General features: G+C 35.7%; 2 protein-coding genes and 1 long non-coding RNA gene across 13 annotated transcripts in view; 1 reads left to right on the forward strand and 2 right to left on the reverse strand.

Annotated features, from left to right (window-relative positions):
- The window catches only part of trioa (trio Rho guanine nucleotide exchange factor a), a 573337-nt gene that overhangs the window by 449001 nt on the left and 103491 nt on the right, over window positions 1-20845 (reverse strand). The window lies entirely within an intron of this gene.
- Window positions 1-20845, forward strand: part of LOC147832648 (uncharacterized) — an 86553-nt gene that overhangs the window by 668 nt on the left and 65040 nt on the right. For 4 of the 11 annotated variants that reach the window (XR_015945426.1, XR_015945427.1, XR_015945425.1 and 1 more), the window contains exons 2-5: window positions 4426-4489; window positions 5270-5367; window positions 7866-7957; window positions 19635-19742. This is a non-coding gene — a long non-coding RNA (uncharacterized LOC147832648). Of the gene's footprint in view, window positions 1-4411; window positions 4490-5269; window positions 5368-7865; window positions 7958-10512; window positions 11599-19634; window positions 19743-20845 lie in introns of those variants that run through there. The other 7 variants (XR_015945431.1, XR_015945429.1, XR_015945434.1 and 4 more) reach the window with 5 other exon arrangements.
- On the reverse strand, window positions 2675-5508 carry cart4 (cocaine- and amphetamine-regulated transcript 4). The gene is given in 3 exon segments (NM_001082932.1): window positions 2675-3077; window positions 4396-4476; window positions 5266-5508. Coding segments are annotated over 3 exon segments (318 nt in total). The 5' UTR covers window positions 5395-5508; the 3' UTR covers window positions 2675-2969.

Below are 20845 nucleotides of genomic sequence, written 5' to 3' on the forward strand. Positions count from 1 at the left end.
GAGGATTTAAAAGACAGAGGGGTGCTCTGCTAGTCGGATGTATAGACTTTTTCGACCTGTATCTCGTTATCTTGTTTGTTTTCTTAGGTTAGGAAAGAATCTAAACGTGTGACAGTTTTTTAATATAAAAAGTTGCAGAAAAATTCAACATTTGCTAAATTAACCTCAGATTTTAGCATCAGTGGGCGTGTGTGGCCATTAATGTGTGACACTTCATCGATTTTAATTGTACAAAAACAGACCATCATGCTAACTTATTTTAGTAATCGTAAACATTAATTTAGTAAATGTTATAGGCTAGCATTGAATCAAAAGACATTTCCAGAAAATAGTTTACTTCCACACTGAAAATAAGGTAGCAACGTTGAGTTTACGCCATACAAGATTCCATGTTGTTAAAAATTTCACATCTTGTAGAAATCGTAAACTCACTACAGTTTACAGTAAATGGGAACTTTGTATGACTTGTGTAATGCAGATTAATTTAGCTATAGAATCATAAATCAGATGATCACAAAACGTAAAATGTTGGCGTCTCGTTTGTGGTATATGCACACAGACTTTTAATTTTCGTCAGCCAGCCTTAGCGTTTTCCATTATAAAATTACCACGTTTAAGGTCTGATTTCTTTAAAAATCTGTGATCTTTACTGCCTGATATATATATATATATATATATATATATATATATATATATATATACTATAAAGTGGCTCTCATACCGGACATGAAGCACTGCATTAAGTTAAATTTCCTCTGACCATGTCTTTAAAATATGAGTTTATGTTAGTATTTTCAATGGAGTTTCTGCGCTCGCCTGCTAATCCTGACAGCGCTAGCAGTTACACAGTCTTTCATCTCGTTTTACCCTTCAACTACTAAATGAATGCTTAAGTTTAACTAAGAAATATTTGTTTTGACCAATGTAATATTTTAAGGTTATTCACACAGGCCATTCATTGATTCATTCATTCATTGTCAGCTTAGTCCCTTTATTAATCCGGGGTCACCACAGCGGAGTGAACCACCAACTTATCCAGCAAGTATTTTTATGCAGCGGATGCCCTTCCAGCCACAACCCATCTCTGGGAAACATCCACACACACATTCACACACACTCATACACTACAGACAATTTAGCCTACCCAATTCACCTGTACCGCATGTCTTTGGACTGTGGGGGAAACCGGAGCACCCAGAGGAAACCACGCGAACATGCAAACTCCACACAGAAACGCCAACTGAGCCAAGGCTCGAACCAGCAACCTTCCTGCTGTGAGGCAGCAGCACTACCTACTGCGTCACTGCATCGCCATAGAAAATATTGTTTGAGGCAAATTATTTATTTTTCATTAGGTCAAGTGATAAAATTTAGATGTGAACCATTACTCAATTTTTTTTAATTGAATGAATGAAAGCTTTTTTTTTTCTAGTGTGATGGTTCACTCCAAATTTACAATTAATTACAACATTTATCATAGCTTACTCAAATTGTTCCAACCCAGTAAGTTTCTTTTTTCAAATACTATTATTTTTCAAAATATCTTTCATGTACAAAAGAAGAAACAAATAAAAAAAATGTTATGTAAGTTTTAGTTAAATCTTATGTAAGTTTAAGTGAACTATGCTTATAAAATGACTCTTAAGTGCATAAATAATAAACAATATTTTTAACACTGTAAAGAAAATGCTTACAGTTGAAGTCAGAATTATGAATTAAAGAATTAAACTTTTTTAAATGTTTCCCAAATGATGTTTAACAGAGCAAGGAAATTTTCACAGTATGTCTGATAATTTTTTTTTCTTCTAGAGAAAGCCTTATTTGTTTTGTTTTGGCTTTAATAAAAGCAGTTTTTAATTTGTTTAAAAACATTTTAAGGTCAAAATGATTAGCCCTTTTAATCTATATTTTTTAGATAGTCAACAGAACATTCATTCATCATTCATTTTCTTGTCGGCTTAGTCCCTTTATTAATCCGGGGTCGCCACAGCGGAATGAACCGCCAACTTACCCAGCACGTTTTTACGCAGCGGATGCCCTTCCAGCTGCAACCCAACTCTGGGAAAGTCTACAGAAGAAACCATAGTTATACAATAACTTGCCTATTACCCTAACCTGCCTAGTTAACCTAATTAACCTAGTCAAGCCTTTAAATGTCACTTTAAGCTGTATAGAAGTGTCTTGAAAAATATCTGGTCAAATGTTATTTACTGTCATCATGGCAAAGATAAAATAAATCAGTTATTAGAAATGAGTTATTAAAACTATTGTGATTAGAAATGTGTTGAAATAATCTTCTCTCTGTTAAACAGAATCTGGGGAAAAAAATAATGGGGCGAATAAATGAGGGGGGCTAATAATTCTGACTTTAACCGTATATGATCATTCACATTCAACATATTTTATGTTAATCATAAAGCTTATCATGTTTCTAACTTAATTTTTTAAGGTTATGCAAGTTTAAGTCCGTTTGATGTCATTTAAGTTAAAGTGACTCATCAGGTAATTAGATTTAACTTACAATTTATGGCAACCAGGACTTTTTACAGTGTAGAAACCAATGATTAATGACAATTCAACCAATTGATCATCCTTCGGCTTTCAGCTGATGGCTCTTATTGATCATCGACCAATGCACATGCTAATATGCCTCAATTCAAACATTCTAACGGTGTTTTACAGGTTTTATTAAACACATTTAAATGATAAACCCACAGAGAACATAGACATACCTTTCAATTAGACAATATTCAGAATGGGTGAGCCTTATAAAGACATTTTATTAACTGAAAATAAACAGGTTTAATCATATACAGAGCAGTTTAGCAAGAAGAATACAACAGAGTCAGTAGTAGGTCACCCATGAAAATTCACACAATAAACTTTTAACAAATGAGGTTTCAGTCTCAAGCGTTGCTGTCAAGAGTTTAGCCTGAGAGAGAAGAATCAAATGATTTCAGCCAGCTCCATCAGTAGCAGCGCAGGAAGAAAGTGTTGCAGGCGGTTCCTCGCATACAGTCACACAGGCGTCCGATGCGTGGTCCGTGTTTCATGGCGCAGCGCTCCCCTACGTCACACTATCAGACGAAGTCAAAGTCAGCTTTATTGTCAATTCAACCACATGTACAGGACATATAGAGAATCGAAATTACGTTACTCTCAGACCCTAGGTGCCTAACATATAATGTTAATACAAAAAGTAGAGTTTTATGACAGAATTTACAATAAATACAATTATACATAAAATATAATCTAAATATATGGGCTACCTAAAATATAGTCTAAATACATTAAATGTAACCTAAAGAATAATAGAAAGAATAAAAATTTGTAATCTAAAAATTTATAATCAAAGCAGACATTGGACATCACATTTATTTGTTTTTATGTTCATCTTTTTAATTTTGAAGCATCTCTAAGTTGATATGGCAAGCCGTTATGACATTTCCAGAATGAGCCTGGGTTTTTAAAATGTGTTATTTCCATGCTGTCTATTTCACTATTTACATTTACATTTAGTCATTTAGCAGACGCTTTTAATTTGTGTGCACTCTAAACATGATTTGCTGTTTGATTAAATTACTTCTTTAAAATGAGCTGAAAACACAATTTCTGGAGTTTTTTTTGGGACAACTTAATTGTTTTATGTTCAATCAACTTAAATTTGTAAAAACTAATAAGTTTAATTAATTCCTTCATTTTGTCCCGACACAAATCTATTCTGGAGCAGTTTTTATAGAGTAGGCTATTTTATTAACCACTATCTTATGTGTAGGCTACTCATAGAGAGAATTAATAGCCCCCCTGAATTATTAGCCCCCCTGTTTAATTTTTCCCCAATTTCTTTTTAACAGAGAGTTTTTTCAACACATTTCTAATCATAACAGTTTTAATAACTAATTTCTAATAACTGATTTATTTTTATCTTTGTCATGATGATAGTAAATATTTACTGTATATTTTTCAAGACGTTTCTAAACAGCTTAAAGTGACATTTAAAGGCTTAACTAGGTTAATTAGGTTAACTAGGCAGGTTAGGGTAATTAGGCAAATTATTGTATAACGATGGTTTGTTCTGTAGACTATCGAAAAAAAATAGATTAAAGGGGCTAATAATTTTGACCTTTAAATGGGGTTTAAATAATTAAAAACTGCTTTTTTACTTGCCGAAATAAAACAAGTAAGACTTTCTCCAGAAGAAAAAATATTATCAGACATATTAAAATTTTTCTTGCTCTTTTAAACACAATTTGAGAAACATTTTAAAAAGAAAGAAAGAAAAAATAAATATTTATAGCCTAATATTAAATTACATATACGTTTTTTAGCGTTTAACGTTAAAACGGCTTGCCATACGTGTTGAACTTAATTTCTGGGAGAACTATAAAAGTTTACCCTGGGAATGACGCTTGCTTTTTTCTCCAGAGATATCCGATTATCCTGTTCTCCATCCAGAAGTTCATCGAGTGCCTCAGCCTGGACACAAACGGTGAGAAGAAGCAGCAAGTCAGAGGACAGAAACAGACAGTTTATCTAGTAAACGAGCGCAACACAAAACAAATATTGGTTCATCAGCGGTTCTTTGTGGTAATTATATTAATAAGTCGTTATATGGGTCGTAATTATGAGGATCCAATTTAACTTCTATATAGCACCACTATTTGTTCTCAGTTGTTCTATTTGATCTGGTTATACTGCAACATCTTTAGTTGCATGCACTTTCTTCCATTACGAGCCAAAATGCTATTTAGCACCTTTTTTGTAGACTAAAAAATGTAATTGTGAAAAGTATATCTTACAATTGTTGCTTTTTCGTTAATTAAGTTAATATCGCATTTTAAGTGAAACAGTTACAACTGCAAGTTATGAGCGCTGAAATGTGAGAGAAACTCGATATCCTGTCCCTGAAGTCGCATTTCTGTCAGTTTTTCCACAGAATTGCGGGTGAATAAAATGTCAAGAATTGCAAAGAAAAACTTCAGTATTGTCACAGAAAAAGTCGCAATTACATTTTGTAGATTTAAATGTTCATTTTAAATCCTGCACCGGACTACTTTCACATAGTTGAGCAGTGTGACCAACAGGTGTTCATGCAGCATACATAAACGTGATTTGTGTGTGTGTGTGTGTGTGTGTGTGTGTGTGTATTGCATCTAAAACAACATTTTCCTTAATAGTTAGTGGTTTATTCCGCTGTGGCGACCCCTGATAAATAAAGCACTAAGCCGAAAAAAATGAATGAATGAGTAATGTCATTTCCCTCACCAAGTCTCTCTTGATGAACTGCTCGTCCTGCTCGCTCAGTCGGCTGTCCTGCATCTGAATCTGCGCCCTGCAGACGCTCAGCAGCGACAGGAACACGCTCAGGTAAACCGCGGCTCGGACGCTCTCCATGGTGCTGAATGCTTTGGCGTTAGTCTAAGTTCAAACTGAAGATTTAAAGTAAAAAGTCTGCTGTCTACTATTTCTAAGCGTTTCCCAGCTCTTGTGTGCTTGCTGCCGCTTGCTATTGCTTCGCTGGGTTGCTCGGAAACTTTCCCTATTTATACGATGTCCTGCTACCTGATGTATTCACGCGACGTCACCACATCCGTATTCAGTAGGCGATGTTTTTGCTTTTTGTGTAGCTGAGAGTCACTTTGAATCAGAGACGACATCGCACTGACATCATCAATATAATCAAATTCTGTGCATTTAAAGACAATTTGAGTTAAACTTTGCCATGAAATGCATTTTTTGTATCCTATGCCCTCTCAAATTGATGGAGCACAAAGACAGGGTAATTTATAGGCTATTCAAATGGTTCATGATCGTTTTAGTATGATCATGTAGGTTCCTTAAAAGGATAGTTCACCCAAAATTCTGTCATCATTTACTCACCTTTGACTTGTTTTAAACTAATTAGATTTTGTTGATGTTTTGCATGTTAAACGAAGATATACTGCTGGAAACTTGTAGCCATTGACTTGGTACTTGCTACTATGGAAGTCAATAGCTATATGTTTCTGTCATTCTTGAAAGTGTCTTAATTTGTGTTCACAAAAAAAAAAAAACAAGTAAAGGGTGAGTAAATGATAACAGTGTTTTTATTTTTGGATGAACCCCTATGGAGTCAATCTAGGGCTGTATATACTGGCAAAATAAAAGAAAGTTTTGCAAATAAAAATTTAAGTATTGAGCAAAAAGTAAATAAATAAATCCAAATCTCCAAAAAGCGCAAATCGAAAATTAAGTTTTAAGAAATAAAAATGAATTTTTGCTAACAAAAAAAGAACTTCAAATAAAAATCAAGCAGTGCAAAAAAAAAAATAAATAAAATATTTGCAATTAAAAAAAACAAAACTATAAATATTTGCAAAACATTTTTATAGTATTGCCTTTTCAAAACCAGTCCAGTTAAATGCAATAGTCATTTTGATTTGCTTTTATCGCAAACTCAAAGTTCACTAAAAGGCAAATCAAAATGAGCATTGCAATCAACTGGATGGGTTTTGTAAAGACAATGCTATAAAAGTATTTTGCAAAGATATATAGTTTTTTTTATTGCAAATATTTTTTGTTTTTTGCACTGATTGATTATTATATGGAGTTCTTTTCTAAGGTCTTACTAAAACTATGTTTGTGGAGGGTTAAACAAAAGGACTAAAAGTTTCCTACAAAAAGTCAATAAAATAATAAGCCATATATTTGTTCATGGGGCAGCGCGGTGGCGCTGTGGGTAGCATAATCGTCACACCGCAAGAAGGTCACTGGTTCGAGCCCCCGCTGGGTCAGTTGGCGTTTCTGTGTGAAGTTTGCTTGTTTTCCCTTTGTTTGAGTGGGTTTCCTCTGGGTGCTCCGGTTTGCCCCACAAGTCCAAGATGTTTCCCAGTGATGGGTTGCAGCTGGAAAGGCATCCGCTGCGACTGCGTAAAACTTATGCTGGATAAGTTGGCGGTTCATTCCGCTGTGGTGACCCCAGATTATTAAAGGGACTAAACCGAAAAGAAAATGAATGAATATTTAATTATATTTATTCCATACCACAAGCATAAATAATGAAATACCATGTGTCAAACGCAATTTCAACAATACGTCTTACATTTCACCTTAATTATTTCTTAAATTGTCTGTTTAATTCTTTTAGTTTCCTATTTTAAATACATTTTGAACTAATTACCTGGCAGAAAGGAGATAAGGGATGAAGCATTCCTAATAACTGCATTCAAAGTGAAATACAGTGCAACATCCACAAGTCATTGCCAGGGCCAGACAGAATCTGCGGAAATTTTTGCTAGAATTTCTATAAAAATCTGCAGATTTATGCTGATTTATTTTGGGACTATCATGACAAAAACCTTAATATGTGAAATAAAAAATAATATCTTTTTAACTTTTTTTAATATTTAAAATGCGAATCCAATTAGATTAACTCAATTTTGTAAACAAAGCAAGTCTCTCATATAACATCTCTACTAAAAGACAGAAAATATTACTGTACAAACTGCATTGTACATAAATCTGATGAACGTTTTCATATTAGTCAAAAATATTACTGTAATTAATTTAAAAACTGAATAAATATAGATTTACACACATTTACTCAAGCAAATAAACAGAATTAATGATGGCCTAAAAATCTGTGGAATTCTGTGCGCGCAGATTGCGTGTGGAGCTAGTCATTGCTAATCGCACGCTTCATTTCCAATAATTATAAATATTCTATTTATCTTCATTATTTGACTCTGGGGATTTTCCTATAATGTCTTGAGCGGAGCGTGACAGCATGAAGACGGCTTCTCCATGATGTCTTCTTTTTTTCTGAGAACGTGCGGTCAGATGTCTGACATTTTCACCAGCTCACCGTGTCTCATTTCTCTCCTCAGGAGGAGACGTTGGGCTTCTCGACAGCTCGTAATTAAAGCTCTGCTCTTCTGAAGCGCACACTCTTGTGAAGACGCCAGCCGCTAAAGTGAAGGTATGAATGTATTCATTGAAGTGTGAACACATGAGTGGCTCATTCATAGCAGAAAAGCTCTTTTCCATGTGGAGCTCATCTTCACTTCAAGTGCTCTTGGTTATCACTTCTGTCACATAAGACTGGTTTCATTTTTAACCCATCTTTAATATACAGAAATAAGTGACCCTGGAGCACATTATTTGTGTATTTTTGTTTTTAAATAGGATTGATAAAGCATCTGAAATGGGATCATGTTGGAATATTATTTCTCCCATATTTTGACATTTATTTTGGCAAATAAAAATGACAGTAGACTTGATTTAATATGCTTTCTATGTACATCAAACAACTTTTGCAAGTTAAATTGATGCCGAAAACAAATCTGAACCATTGCCATAATAATTCATTAGTTAAATCCATTCATTTGCTTATATAGTATTTAAGAAAGACGTTTGGGCACAGTGGCACAGTGGTTAGCACAGTCGCCTTACAGCCAGTTGACATTTCTGTGTGGAGTTTGCATGTTCTCCCAATGTTGACCTTTAGTTTCCCTCATAGTCCACTCATATGCGCTATAGGTGAATTGAATAAATTAAATTGGCCGTAGTGTATGAGTGAGTGTGTGTGTGTGTGTGAATGAGAGAGTGTATGGATGTGTTCCAGTACTGGGTTGCGGCTGGAAGGGCATCTGCTGCATTAAACGTATGCCGGAAGAGTTGGCGGTTAATTCCGCTATTGTGACCTCTGAAATAAAGCAAAAGGAAAATGAATGAATGAAAATTGCTCGTAAATTTCAGTGAGTGAGTGAGTTTGGGCTTTATAAGTGTATTTTTGTTTTAAAATAAGATCTATAAATCATCTGAAATAGGATAATGTCGGAGTATTACTTTCTCCTTATTTTATTTTTGCCAAAATTAAATTAGACTTGATTTAATGTGCTTTCTATGTACATCAAATACTTTTTCAAGTTTAATTTGATGCCAAACCCAAGTTTGAATCATTTATATTATATTTAACCCATTCAATTCAATTATTTGCTAATTTAATGTTTCACCAAATCAAGATAATAAAGCTGAGTGAGACCAAGTACTAGAAAATTTAAATAAAACAATTTTTTTCTTTGTTTAAACAGCAAAAAGTTGTATAAAGTTGTGAAGGAATATTATTGCACTAATTTTTTGCCCTTCAATCGAGTAGACTTGATTAAATATGCTTTCTATATACATCAAATAACTTTTACAAGTTTCACTCGGTGCTGAATCGAAGTTTGAACCATGAATGTAATATTTAACCCATTAATTTGCTAATTTGATGTTCAAGAAATTAAAAAAATTGTTTGGTGTTGGAACAGTTTTTACTCTGATATTGCTAGTAGATTTCCGTGAGTGAGTGAATTTGGGCTTTATAAGTGTATTTTTGTATTTATTTTTGTATTAAATGGGATGATGTTGAAATGTTATTTCACCCATATTTTGACATTTTATTTTCACAAAAGCTCTTTAAAAATGACAGTAGACTTGATTTAATATGCTTTCTATGTACATCAAATAACATTTGCATGTTTCATTTGTTTCCAAAACCTTCTAAACCATTTATTAATTCATTCCTTTTCGGCTTAGTTCCTTTATTAATCTGGGGTTGCCACAGCGGAATGAACCGCCAACTTATCCAGCATATGTTTTACTCAGTGGATGCCCTTTACAGCTGCAACCCATCACTGAGAAATCCAATACATGGGAATCCATGAGAATACCCAATTCACCTATACCACATATGTCTTTGGACTTGTTGGGAACACCAGAGCGCCCGAAGGAAACTCCCATAAACACAGGGAGAGCATGCAAACTCCACACAGAAATGCCAACTGACCCAGCCGAGGCTTGAACCAGCGACCTTCTTGCTGTGAGGCGATCGTGCTACCCACTGCGCCACCTTGTTGCCTCAGTTAAATCAGTTGACTGTTAAAATTCAAACTTTTAACCCATTTGGTTGAGTTAGGGGCAGCACGGTGGCACAGTGGGTAGCACAATCACCTCACAGCAAGAGGTCACTGGTTCAAGCCTCGGCTGGGTCAGTTGGCATTTCTGTGTGGGGTTTGCATGTTCTCCTTGTGTTGCCGTAGGAGTCCTCTCGGTTCTCTGGTTTCCCCCACAAGTCCAAAGACATGCGGTACAGGTGAATTGGTTAAGCTAAATTCTCTGTAATGTTTGAGTGTGAATGAGTGTGAATGGATGTTTCCCAGTGATGGGTTGCAGCTGGAAGTGCATCCGCTGTGTAAAACATATAAGTTGGCGGTTCATTCCGCTGTGGCAACCCCAGATTAATAAAGGGACTAGGCCGAAAAGAAAATGAATGAATGGTTGAGTTATTAAATAAATAACCCAATAAAGGTTAAAAATAACCCAACAAAGCACCAAATGTGTTTAACTCAACCATTGGATTGAATAGATAACGTTTTTTAGAGTGTGTGTGTTTGTGTGTCTGTGTATGTGTGTGTGTGTGTGAGTGTGTTAATGTGCGTGCGCTGGTTGTTTTTCTCATTGCATTATTCAGCAGTGTTGAATCTGCCACAGATGCGCATCTCTGGAGTGTCAGACCATTATTCAGCCCTTCACCTGGTTAACAGCGTAACCTTGCGGCGCACACAGAGGAGTCGGCTTTATACAAAATGCATGACCTGATGCATCCTGAATCAGATGGGAGACCTTACAAAAATACACGCATACTATATTACAAATCTGTCCATGAACGTGACATGAGTGTATGTGTTTCCAGTGTTTGCTATTTACTGATATACAACCATAGATAATGTCAAGGCTTCGAAATGTTTACCAATGGCTTTGAGTGTAGATTTTGAATCGTTAAAGCAGTGTTTCCCAACCCTGTTCCTGGAGGCACACCAACAGTACATATTTTGGATGTCTCCCTTATCTGATCCATTAACTTCAGGTTTTAGAGTCTCTTTTAATGTTCTGATAAGTTGATTTAGGTGTGTTTGATTAGGGAGAGGTTGAAAATTTGTACTGTTGGTGTGCCATCAGGAACAGGGTTGGGAAACACTGCTGCAAAGACAGGTGAATTGGGTAAGCTAAAGCTGTCTGCAGTGTATGTATGTGTATAAGGGTGTTTGGATGTTTCCCAGTGATGGGTTGCAGCTGGAAGGGCATCCACTGCATGAAAAATATCCTGGACAGGTTGGCGGTTCATTCTGCTGTGGCGACCCCAGATTAATAAAGGGACTAAGCCGAAAATGAATGAGACCCCAGGTGAGTAAACCTGTAGAGAGATGCTCAAAAAATGTAAGGTTGCAAATAACAGCGACTAAACACACCGTCCTAAACCGTCACACACTGGAGCAAACATTTCTGGCACTGATGATCTGATAATCAAATCTGAAATGCCAAGAAAATGTCCCAAGAGATAGGAATCACACCGCAAACACCATCAGTGAGGACATTCGATCAATTGAGAAGACTGAACTGAAAAGCAAATGCCACTTTATAAACCACAGTGACATGATCAGATGAAGAGATACACTGTTGTAGATGCATTGTTGGCAGCTGTTTGAATGCATTGATCAATTTCAGTGTAAAAACAGGTTTCTGGTTGTGCTGTAAAACCTGACTTTGCTGCATAAAGGAGAATTCAGTCGGTTTTCGAGCTTCGTCCTCAGCTGGGCTTTACATTGTCATTTTGGAGCTGATATGAAAGTGTTGATATGGAAACGCAATGGGGCAGGAAAACAGAGAACATGACTGAAATGAATCATTACTGGAGCATGACTGTGAGTGTGAGCGATCGGTTATGCTGGATGAAGCACAGACTAGCTGTGTAAATCCACTGATTTGCAAATTATATATATTTTTTAAAAGTGGAATGATGGAGAAAAAAGCAGGGTTTTATTAAATCTTCTATATGGATAATTTTTTATAGCATGGGTTAAAGTGAGAGAGGATTAAGACGGTTAATCTCACAACGCTCATTTTTATTTATTTGTTTATTTATCTTATATATTTTATTTATTTATTTAATTTTATTTAATTATTTATTTATTTCAATTCATTTCTTTTTTCTTTTTATTTACTTTTCTTTTTATTTTATTTCTTTAATTATTTATTCATTTATTCATTTTTGTTATTTAAATGTATTAATTTAATTTAATTCTATTGCATTTTTTATTTGTTCATGTATTCATTTGATTTCAATTAATTTTTTTCTTTTTCTTTTTTATGTTTTCTTTTTATTTTATTCCTTATTTATTTGTTTATTATTTTTTCTGTTTTAATTTATTTTATTCTATTTAATTTCTTTATTTATTCATTTCAATTCAATTCATTACTTTTTTATTTTTATTTATTTATTATTATTATTATTATTATTATTTAATTTCCTTTTTATTTATTCATTCATTTATTTATTTATATTTTTTATTTTATTTTTTATTTATTTATTACATGTCAATTCAATTTAGTTTATTTTAATTAATTTTTTATAAATTTTTTATTAAATTTATTATTTATTAAGTTTTTTATATTTATTTATTAATTTCAATTCAATTTATTTATTTATTTTATTTTACTTTATTTAAATAAATTTAATTTTAATTTTAAAAACAGCTATAGAACTTTTCCATTACACAGAAATATTTATAGTTAAAGCTTTTTTGTTATAATACTATTTATAGAATACATGATTATATTATTATTATTATTATTATTCACTATTTTTGTTTTGCTTGAAGGTTCTTTCAGGCCCCAAAAATTTAATTTTATAAGTTCAGTTCAGTTTAGTTGACTTTACTGAGTTGCAGCAAAAATAGGCATTTGATACAATCAAATCACACATATACACATATATAAAAAATGTGCATATAAAGTACATATTAAAGAGTACCTTATAAAATAATACAATTTATTCAGAGCAACAATTGATGTTAGGACAAAGCTATTTCTGTAACATTTTGTTCTACTAAAAAGCATCTGCAACCTTCGTCGTAAAGGGAGAAGGTTAAACTCCTCAGACAGAGGATGAGAGCTATAGCCACTAATGTTCTGGGCAATCTGTTAAAGCTGCCTACTATGCAGGCATTGAATACTTACGTTTTTTTTCTCATATCAGAAGGTATTTGTTAAAGCATTACTTAAATTTGAAGCAAAGAAGTATGAAAAAACACAAAACTAAAACATTGCAAAATATACACACATTCAAATATTTAAGTATTTTAGATCCAGTGGCGTAGCGCAAAATGCGGAGGCCCCCCTGCAGGGATCGCTGACGGGGCCCCCTGATGATTGGGGGGGGGGAGAGATGGGGTACGTCATACGTTAATTTGCATATCATTGACGTCATCACGTTCTACCGTTTCTGTTTAACAGCCTATGGTTAATAAAGGGGTATTTATAATTGCACTACACTTTATATAAGCATGTTTATTTAACTAAATTTATTGCTGTTTGAATACAGTATAACATTATAGATGTGTAACGTTAGTGAATGTGCAGCAATCTCTCATATGTATTAAACTCAGACAAGTTCAGAAACTGTCACTAAAATATCTGTGATTGTGAACAAGAAAAGAATAAACGGTCCAAATAAATTGTTAAAATAAAGTAGAAGTAGATCGGTTAGACTGTACAAGGGAAATACCTTCACACTGCCTGTGCTAAATCATTTGTCGTCGGTACGCAGAGGGGTGATCTGCTCTCGGGCTGCAGGTGGGAGAGGCTGCTGTACGAGGACTGACTGGGCCGCCTGTCAGTGCTGTGAGGCGGGGGAGGGGCCGGCGGCATCACACGCAGCTCGTTGAGAAGAGTAGGAACGGTACGGTATGGAAAAATGACAGTCTAAAAAAATCTCCAATAACACACAAAAAAGTCGCTAGATTTGTCGCTAGGGGTGTCTGAAAAGTCGCTAAATCTAGTGACAAAGTCGCTAAGTTGGCAACATTGGCGGCAAGCAATCAGAATGAAGTAGTCCACCACTTGAGAGGTGTTCAGAGAACACAGACGTGTGAACTTTGGTTCCGACCACAGTTGTTCCCAACAGTTTATTGAAAATCGCGACGACGCGGGGCCCCCTAATCACGCGGGGGCCCCCCGCGGTGCGTGCCCTGCGGGCCCGTCCGCTACGCCACTGTTTAGATCATCTGGAGACTGCCCTGATTACATTGAGCTTCATTAGAGTGGGCGGAGCTACAAATGTATTTGCCCAGTGCAACACTCTGATTGGTGGAGTTTTCTGCACAACATCTTGGGGAATGTTGTTTTGTAAGCAGTATTGTTTTCAGGCACACTGATGTTTTTCAAGACTATAATTTTGTTAAAATTAACTTCACTATATTAGGTTAACCAACAAAAAGCATTGTCAGAGGAAAATCAGCCAAGGAATAGATCTTAAAAATATCTTTTGTTAAGCCAACTCTTATTGATTTCATCGAAGGTCTTAACAAGAGCACAACAGGTGACCTGTAGAAGCTAAAACTCATTCATTTCCTTAACAGGGAAATAGATTTTTAGCAATAACTGCAAACTGACAGATCTCTGATACAGGTAATTAGTTAAATATGCTTTTGTTAAACTCGTCTGTTAATGCTTATTCAATTAGAATTTTAAAACAATGTTTGTAATATGTTAATGCTTCCTGTTTCCCCTGCAGTCCAAAGACACACACTATAGGTGCATTAAAAAAAACTTAATTGACCGTGTGTGAATGTTTGTGTGTGAATGAGAGTATATGGGTGTTTCCCATGCTAAGGGGTCTTGTACTCTCAGGGTTGCAGCTGAAAGGGCATCTGCTGCATAAAAACATTTTATTAGCGGTTTTATCAGCGGAGTAATTAGCGGTCACTATATATCAGGGACTAGGGACTAAGACTAAATTCTCCATGATGTCGTCCAGAAAATTCCACCAATTTAAAGTTGCATCCAGCAAAATACTCAACACAAAATTATTCGCCCTCCTGTGAATTTTTTGTTCTTTTCACACATTTCTTTAACAGAGCAAGGAATTTTTCAGTTTTTCCTATAACTGTTTACTTCAGGAGAAGATCTTATTTCTTTTTTTCAGCTAAAATAAAAGCAGTTTAAAATAGTTAAATCATTTAAGGTCAATTTTTTAGCCCCCCTTAAGCAGTATTTATTTAATTGCCTACAGAACAATGACTTGCCTAATCAACCCAATGAACCTAGTTAAGCCTTTAAACTGCACTTTAAGGTGAACTATAAAAAAATCTAAAATATTATTTACTGTCATCATGGCAAAGATAAAAGAAATCAGTTATTAAAATTATTATGTTTGGAAATGTGTTGAAACAATCTTCTTTCTGTTAAACAGAAATAGGGCTGGGTGGGGGGAATATACAGGCGGGCTTATAATTCTGACTTCTAATTCAACTTTAAATTAAGCATTGCCCCCAGTGAAAACAGAATGATGTAATCAAGTCTCTAGATGCTCTGAAAAAGCTTTAATAATAGCATGTGTGCTCATTTTGCAATAAACATAAAATATATCTTCATTCATTCATTTCCTTGTCTGCTTAGTCCCTTTATTAATCCAGGGTCGCCACAGCGGAATGAACCGCCAACTTATCCAGCAAGTTTTTACGCAGTGGATGCCCTTCCAGCCGCAACCCATCTCTGGGAAACATCCACACACACTATCACACACACACTACTGACAATTTAGGCTACCTACTTCACCTGTATCGCATGTCTTTGGACTGTAGGGAAAACCGGAGCACCTGGAGGAAACCCACGCGAACGTAGGGAGAACATGCAAACTCCACGCAGAAACGCCATCTGAGCTGAAGTTCGAACCAGCGACCCATCGACCTTCTTGCTGTGAGGCTACAGCACTACCTACTGTGCCACTGCCTCGCCTAAAAATATATCTTATGATTATTATTTTAAATTAGATTTTTATTGAATTTTCTTTCCTTTAAATAATATATATTTTTAATTCTCATATCCGTTTAACTTGGTTCATGGCTTATAATGCTTTAACAAATACCTTTTTTAAATTCTTCATTCATTCATTTTCTTTTCGGCTTTGTCCCTTTATTAATCTAGGGTAGCGGAATGGACCACCAACTTATCCAGCATATGTTTTACGCAGGGGATGCCCTTTCAGTTGCAACCCATCACTGGGAAACATCAATACACTCTCATTCACACACATACACTACGGCCAGTTTAGTTTGTACAATTCACCTGTACCACATGTCTTTGGACTTGTGGGGGGGGGAACTGGAGCACCCGGAGGAAACCCACGCTAACATGGGGAAAACATGCAAACTCCACACAGAAACGCCATCTGACCCAGGCGAGCCTTGAATCAGTGACCTTCTTGCTGTGAGGCGATCTTGCTACCCACTGTGCAGATTTTTAAATTTCTTATTGATGAGAATAATGCATGTATGCTTCCAATATCTTTTTTTTTTTGTAGCAATGCTGTAAAATAACCTATTTTGGTACCTGAAAATTCTGTGAATATCACAGTAATAAATGCTGCAACTTTGGTACGGCATCAGAGTTCCTTGATTATTACACCAGATTGAGAGTTTAGTTCCTAGCCATATCCGACTACCAAAAAAAAATATAAAAAAAAAATTTCTATAAAAAACTGGGTAAATTTACTGGCAGCTCATAACACAGATTTGTTTTACCGTAAATTAAAAACAGAAAACTTCTGTTAATTGACAGTGTGTCCATATTATTGTAAAATTAATGAAATATCTATATTAATTTAAGGGTTTTCTATATTATTTTTTTTTTTCTGTGTTTTAATAGTATACCAACAGTAAAAAATGGACAGATTCTGTGTTTTAATGGTACACTTACTGTAAAAAAGAGGCCTTTAAAATGTTTATGTAACCAGCTTCAGGACATTTTTAAGGTGACTCAACTTAAATCAAGTCAAATGCAGTACTCTGGTTGAAAGTTGAGTCAACTCAAAAAAGCTCTGCAATAAGTTATCTTACAATTTTGAGTTTCAACTTTTTACAGTGTAAAAAAGACCAACTTTTCATTTTCTGTTGTTCTTAGTACACAATGTAAAAATGATCAAATCACTTTGGTAGTTTTTAAGCAAGATCCTAATGGTCTAATCCGATTCAGTGATCTATGCTAAGCTAAGCTAAAGATGCCCCCAGAGACTGACTAAATGGTTTCAACAATGATAAAATAGGGGAGTTGTAAAATGAGCCTATTTCCTCAATAAGTGTAGTGTTTTTTTTAAAGAATTGTACACAGAAACCAAATGGTTCTTTCCTGGCATTCCTCCCTTCCTGTAAACCTGTATGTATAATTTCACACAGCTAAGTATATTATATATATATTGCAGTGAACATGTCCTGAAAATTGCTCTTCATTGAGCAAGTCTGCGAAAAGAACATTAGTAGTCTAGATAAAAGCCTGCCTGGAAAGTTAGCCAGTCCTGTTCCTCATTCCTTATCCTAAAGAGCCTGTCTTAAAAAATAAAACAGCATAAAGAGAGATTCCCTGAGCAGAAGTGTCTCCCGTTATCAGAAGCTGATCTCAGGGCTGTTTTAAAATGAGCAGAACACAACATAAACTGTCTGAAGAGCTCTGATAAAGATCCATTTTAGATACGGCTGGTCGTCATCCTCAGTGTTTGGTGAACGCCTCCAGACGCCTCTGTCTGTGTTTTCTCCCACTGACCTATTGACTCAAGCCTCTCTCTCTTTCCGCTGAAAATCATGAATATTTCCCTGATTGTTGCTGAAACGGGCTGACGCATGTACTGCAGGCAACAGGATATTTTCCCCTCAGTTTTAATGATCTGATTGACTCCCTCTGACAGCGGTTAAATGAATAGGTGCGGAGCAGCAAGCGGAGCTAATGTGAGCCGCTGATAGAGAAAAGGCTATTCCTGACACATTTGCTGCAGGTCGTCAAGTGTTTTTAATTGGGTAATGCTGACTAACCATTGGCTGTTTTTGAAGAACGTGACCCAGAATTGTGTCAGTCTCCTTATTGGTGAAGAACACAAAGCATGGCTTTGAATTCAGAACAAGCTGCATTTGTGACTCTGGACCACAAAACCAATATTATGTTGCACAAGTATATTTGTGGCAATACAGACATAAATTCAAAATTCTCCATTTTTCTATTAAGCCAAAAAGGTAACACCTTACTTGAAGGGCTGTTCTTAAGACTGTTATTAAACCTCTATAATTATGACACATGTCATGAATGTGAATGAGATTTTATGCATGCTTATGACAAATGTTATTAAGTGTCACTCACAACCCAGGCTCATTGCAGATACATACACAGGCCTACATTTCTAGGGACAGTAATATACTTAACTGGAGGTTCGTCTGCTTGCAATTTTTGATTTTGCAAATCTACCAGAACAGGCCCGGCCCTAACCAATATGGCGCCCTAGGCAAGATTTCAGGTGGCGCCCCGTCACATCGCAGTAAACTCCACTGCTGGTGTATAGTCATAAGAAACTAAATCGCTTTTTGATCGACTACTACAAGCTGGGAAAACATCAGATAAATATGCCAATGCAATTAATGTTATTGCTGAATAGATCTAATATTTACACACTTACTGGAGGAAGCATGATGGGGGTAGTTACATTACTATTACTATTTTCCATAACATCTTTGAGCTTCCATAACATTATCTGACATTAAAACTAACAGATAGCACTATAGCTATTTATTGATTAGCAATCTGTCAAGGTTGGGATGTAAAAATTATGGGACAACAAATAGCTTTAAATGGTAGAATACATAGCAAACATTCGAAAATATTGACAATAAAATAAAAGGTTTAGCCTATTAAAATCAATGACCTATACAGAAATTAAATAAAGCTTTATAATATATATTTAAATTTGGATTGTATTTGCATATTGAATAAAGTTACTATAGTTATTTACTGAAGAGCAGCAAATGAATCTCTCATTGTGTTTTGTTTGATAACAAGAGGTGTTCATGTGAGAATGCACAGACCTATAATGAAGCATTCGACTACTTTAGTAACTGTTTGTGCTCATTTAAGAGAAAATGAGTTGTGTTTAAAATAATACACATAAGGACGGAGCAAAAAAAAAAAAAAAAAAAAACGAAAAAAAAAAAGCACTTTTCCGACGGTCCCTTACTGAGAGCTCCGCTCCGCGCGAGCTCTCCCGGCTAAACGGAGCAGTGGTCATAATGTCGAGCGAAAAAAAAAGAAAAAGACAGCTGTGAAACATAACCAGCTTTGTCTTTTTGTAGGAAACACACTTTAGATCTTTTTAGGGTAAGAGGTTTTTGAGTTATTGCCATCTATCACTGAATGTGTCAGGAATATCGAAAACAAACCCAACTTAACCGCGCTCAATTCTGGCGCCCCCCCCTGGATGTACAGCGCCCTTAGCATTTGCCTATACTGCCTATGCCTCGGGCCGGCCCTGTACCAGAAGCTGCAGTATATGCTTTTTTTAAGATCTCAAATTTCTCTCGCGCATCATCTTCTCACATAAATCCACCAGAGGGGGCAATATACAGATCAGCTGATCAGACTACTGACTGACTGACCCACCCGCCCCTTCTCTAAACCTAGTGTTTTCAAAAGCAATCTTTGAGAAAAAGAAGAGTCGCGGCCGCATGATTTCACCACATTTTCAGCCTGTTTTTTGTTTATTTTTGTTTTACCTGTTTTCTGGAACCGTTCTTCACCAGACTCGAACCCCATCATCATGGTCATCTCAGCTCCACATCCAAAATCCATCAGCATGTGCGGAGAGCTACTGGGCAAACTGGTAACACTGGAAAAGCTGTCATACAGAGGTAAGCGGTCAGTTGGTAGTGCTAAAGGAAAACAAGCTGTCTGCTGCATCATACCACCCCATAGCATTCATTTTAAAGATACCCTATTATGGGGTTTTGAAAATGACCTTCCATGTAGTGTTTAACACAGCTCTGTGAAGTTAAAGTGAAATAATGAAGTGAAATATCCAGCTTAAATCTGAGTGTTTAAAACTATTCGTTTATAAAAGAGTCGACACATAGTGGTGGAAATGAATCGTCTTGATAATGAGTCTTTAGCCGTTTCGTCGTGATGTTGATATGAATTTGAAGCCCCGCCCAATTGTTGCGCATGCAAACCCGGAAAAATTGAAACCTGCAGCCCCGCCCACAAACAGTAGCAGAGAAAAAGAAGAAGACAAACACTGTAGCAGACGTAGGTTAAATCAACGCTGTGCTCAGCTGGATATTATTGAAAGTGTGAGGGAAAGTTAGTGTTATTTTCTCTACCCAAAGATGAAACTGTGACGAGTCAGTGGTTAAGGTTTATTTTCCTCACTGTTATAGCCCAGCCTTATGCTGTTCTTGTGCTTCTGGAATCTACATGCTTACTACTGGGCATTTGTTGGCCGTTTGTTAAATGAAGGATCAAAAGTTCAAACAGGACTTTTGATGTAAGGCAATTTGTCAGTACATGAAGCAGTGGATTATGGATCAGTTTCTTCCTCCATTTCACAAGTGTGAGTAAGTGCATTACCATGGCTGCGTCCTTGTATTCTCTAGCTTGCAAATGATGTATTTAATTGTGTTTTGTTACTTGCAACCGCTTGTAATGTATCTGGTTAACTCTTTATATTCTCATATTGCGTCATAAGCCATGTTGAAAATGTTAAAAACGCGGTAATACGGTATAATATACTGTGAACAAACGGTACAGTATATAAAGTATATTCATTTTCCTTTTATATGATGTATAAATCTTTCCCAGAGATAGGTTGCGGCTGGAAGGGCATCCGCTGTGCAAAAACGTGCTGGATAAATTGGCGGTTCATTCCGCTTTGGCGACCCTGGATTAATAAAGGGAATAAGCCGACAAGAAAATGAATGAATAAATGATGTATAAATCTGTTTCGGGTGGGACGGTG

This window comes from Danio rerio, chromosome 19 (genome assembly GCF_052040795.2).
Source record: "Danio rerio strain M-AB ecotype USA chromosome 19, GRCz13ab, whole genome shotgun sequence".
NCBI lineage: Eukaryota > Metazoa > Chordata > Actinopteri > Cypriniformes > Danionidae > Danio > Danio rerio.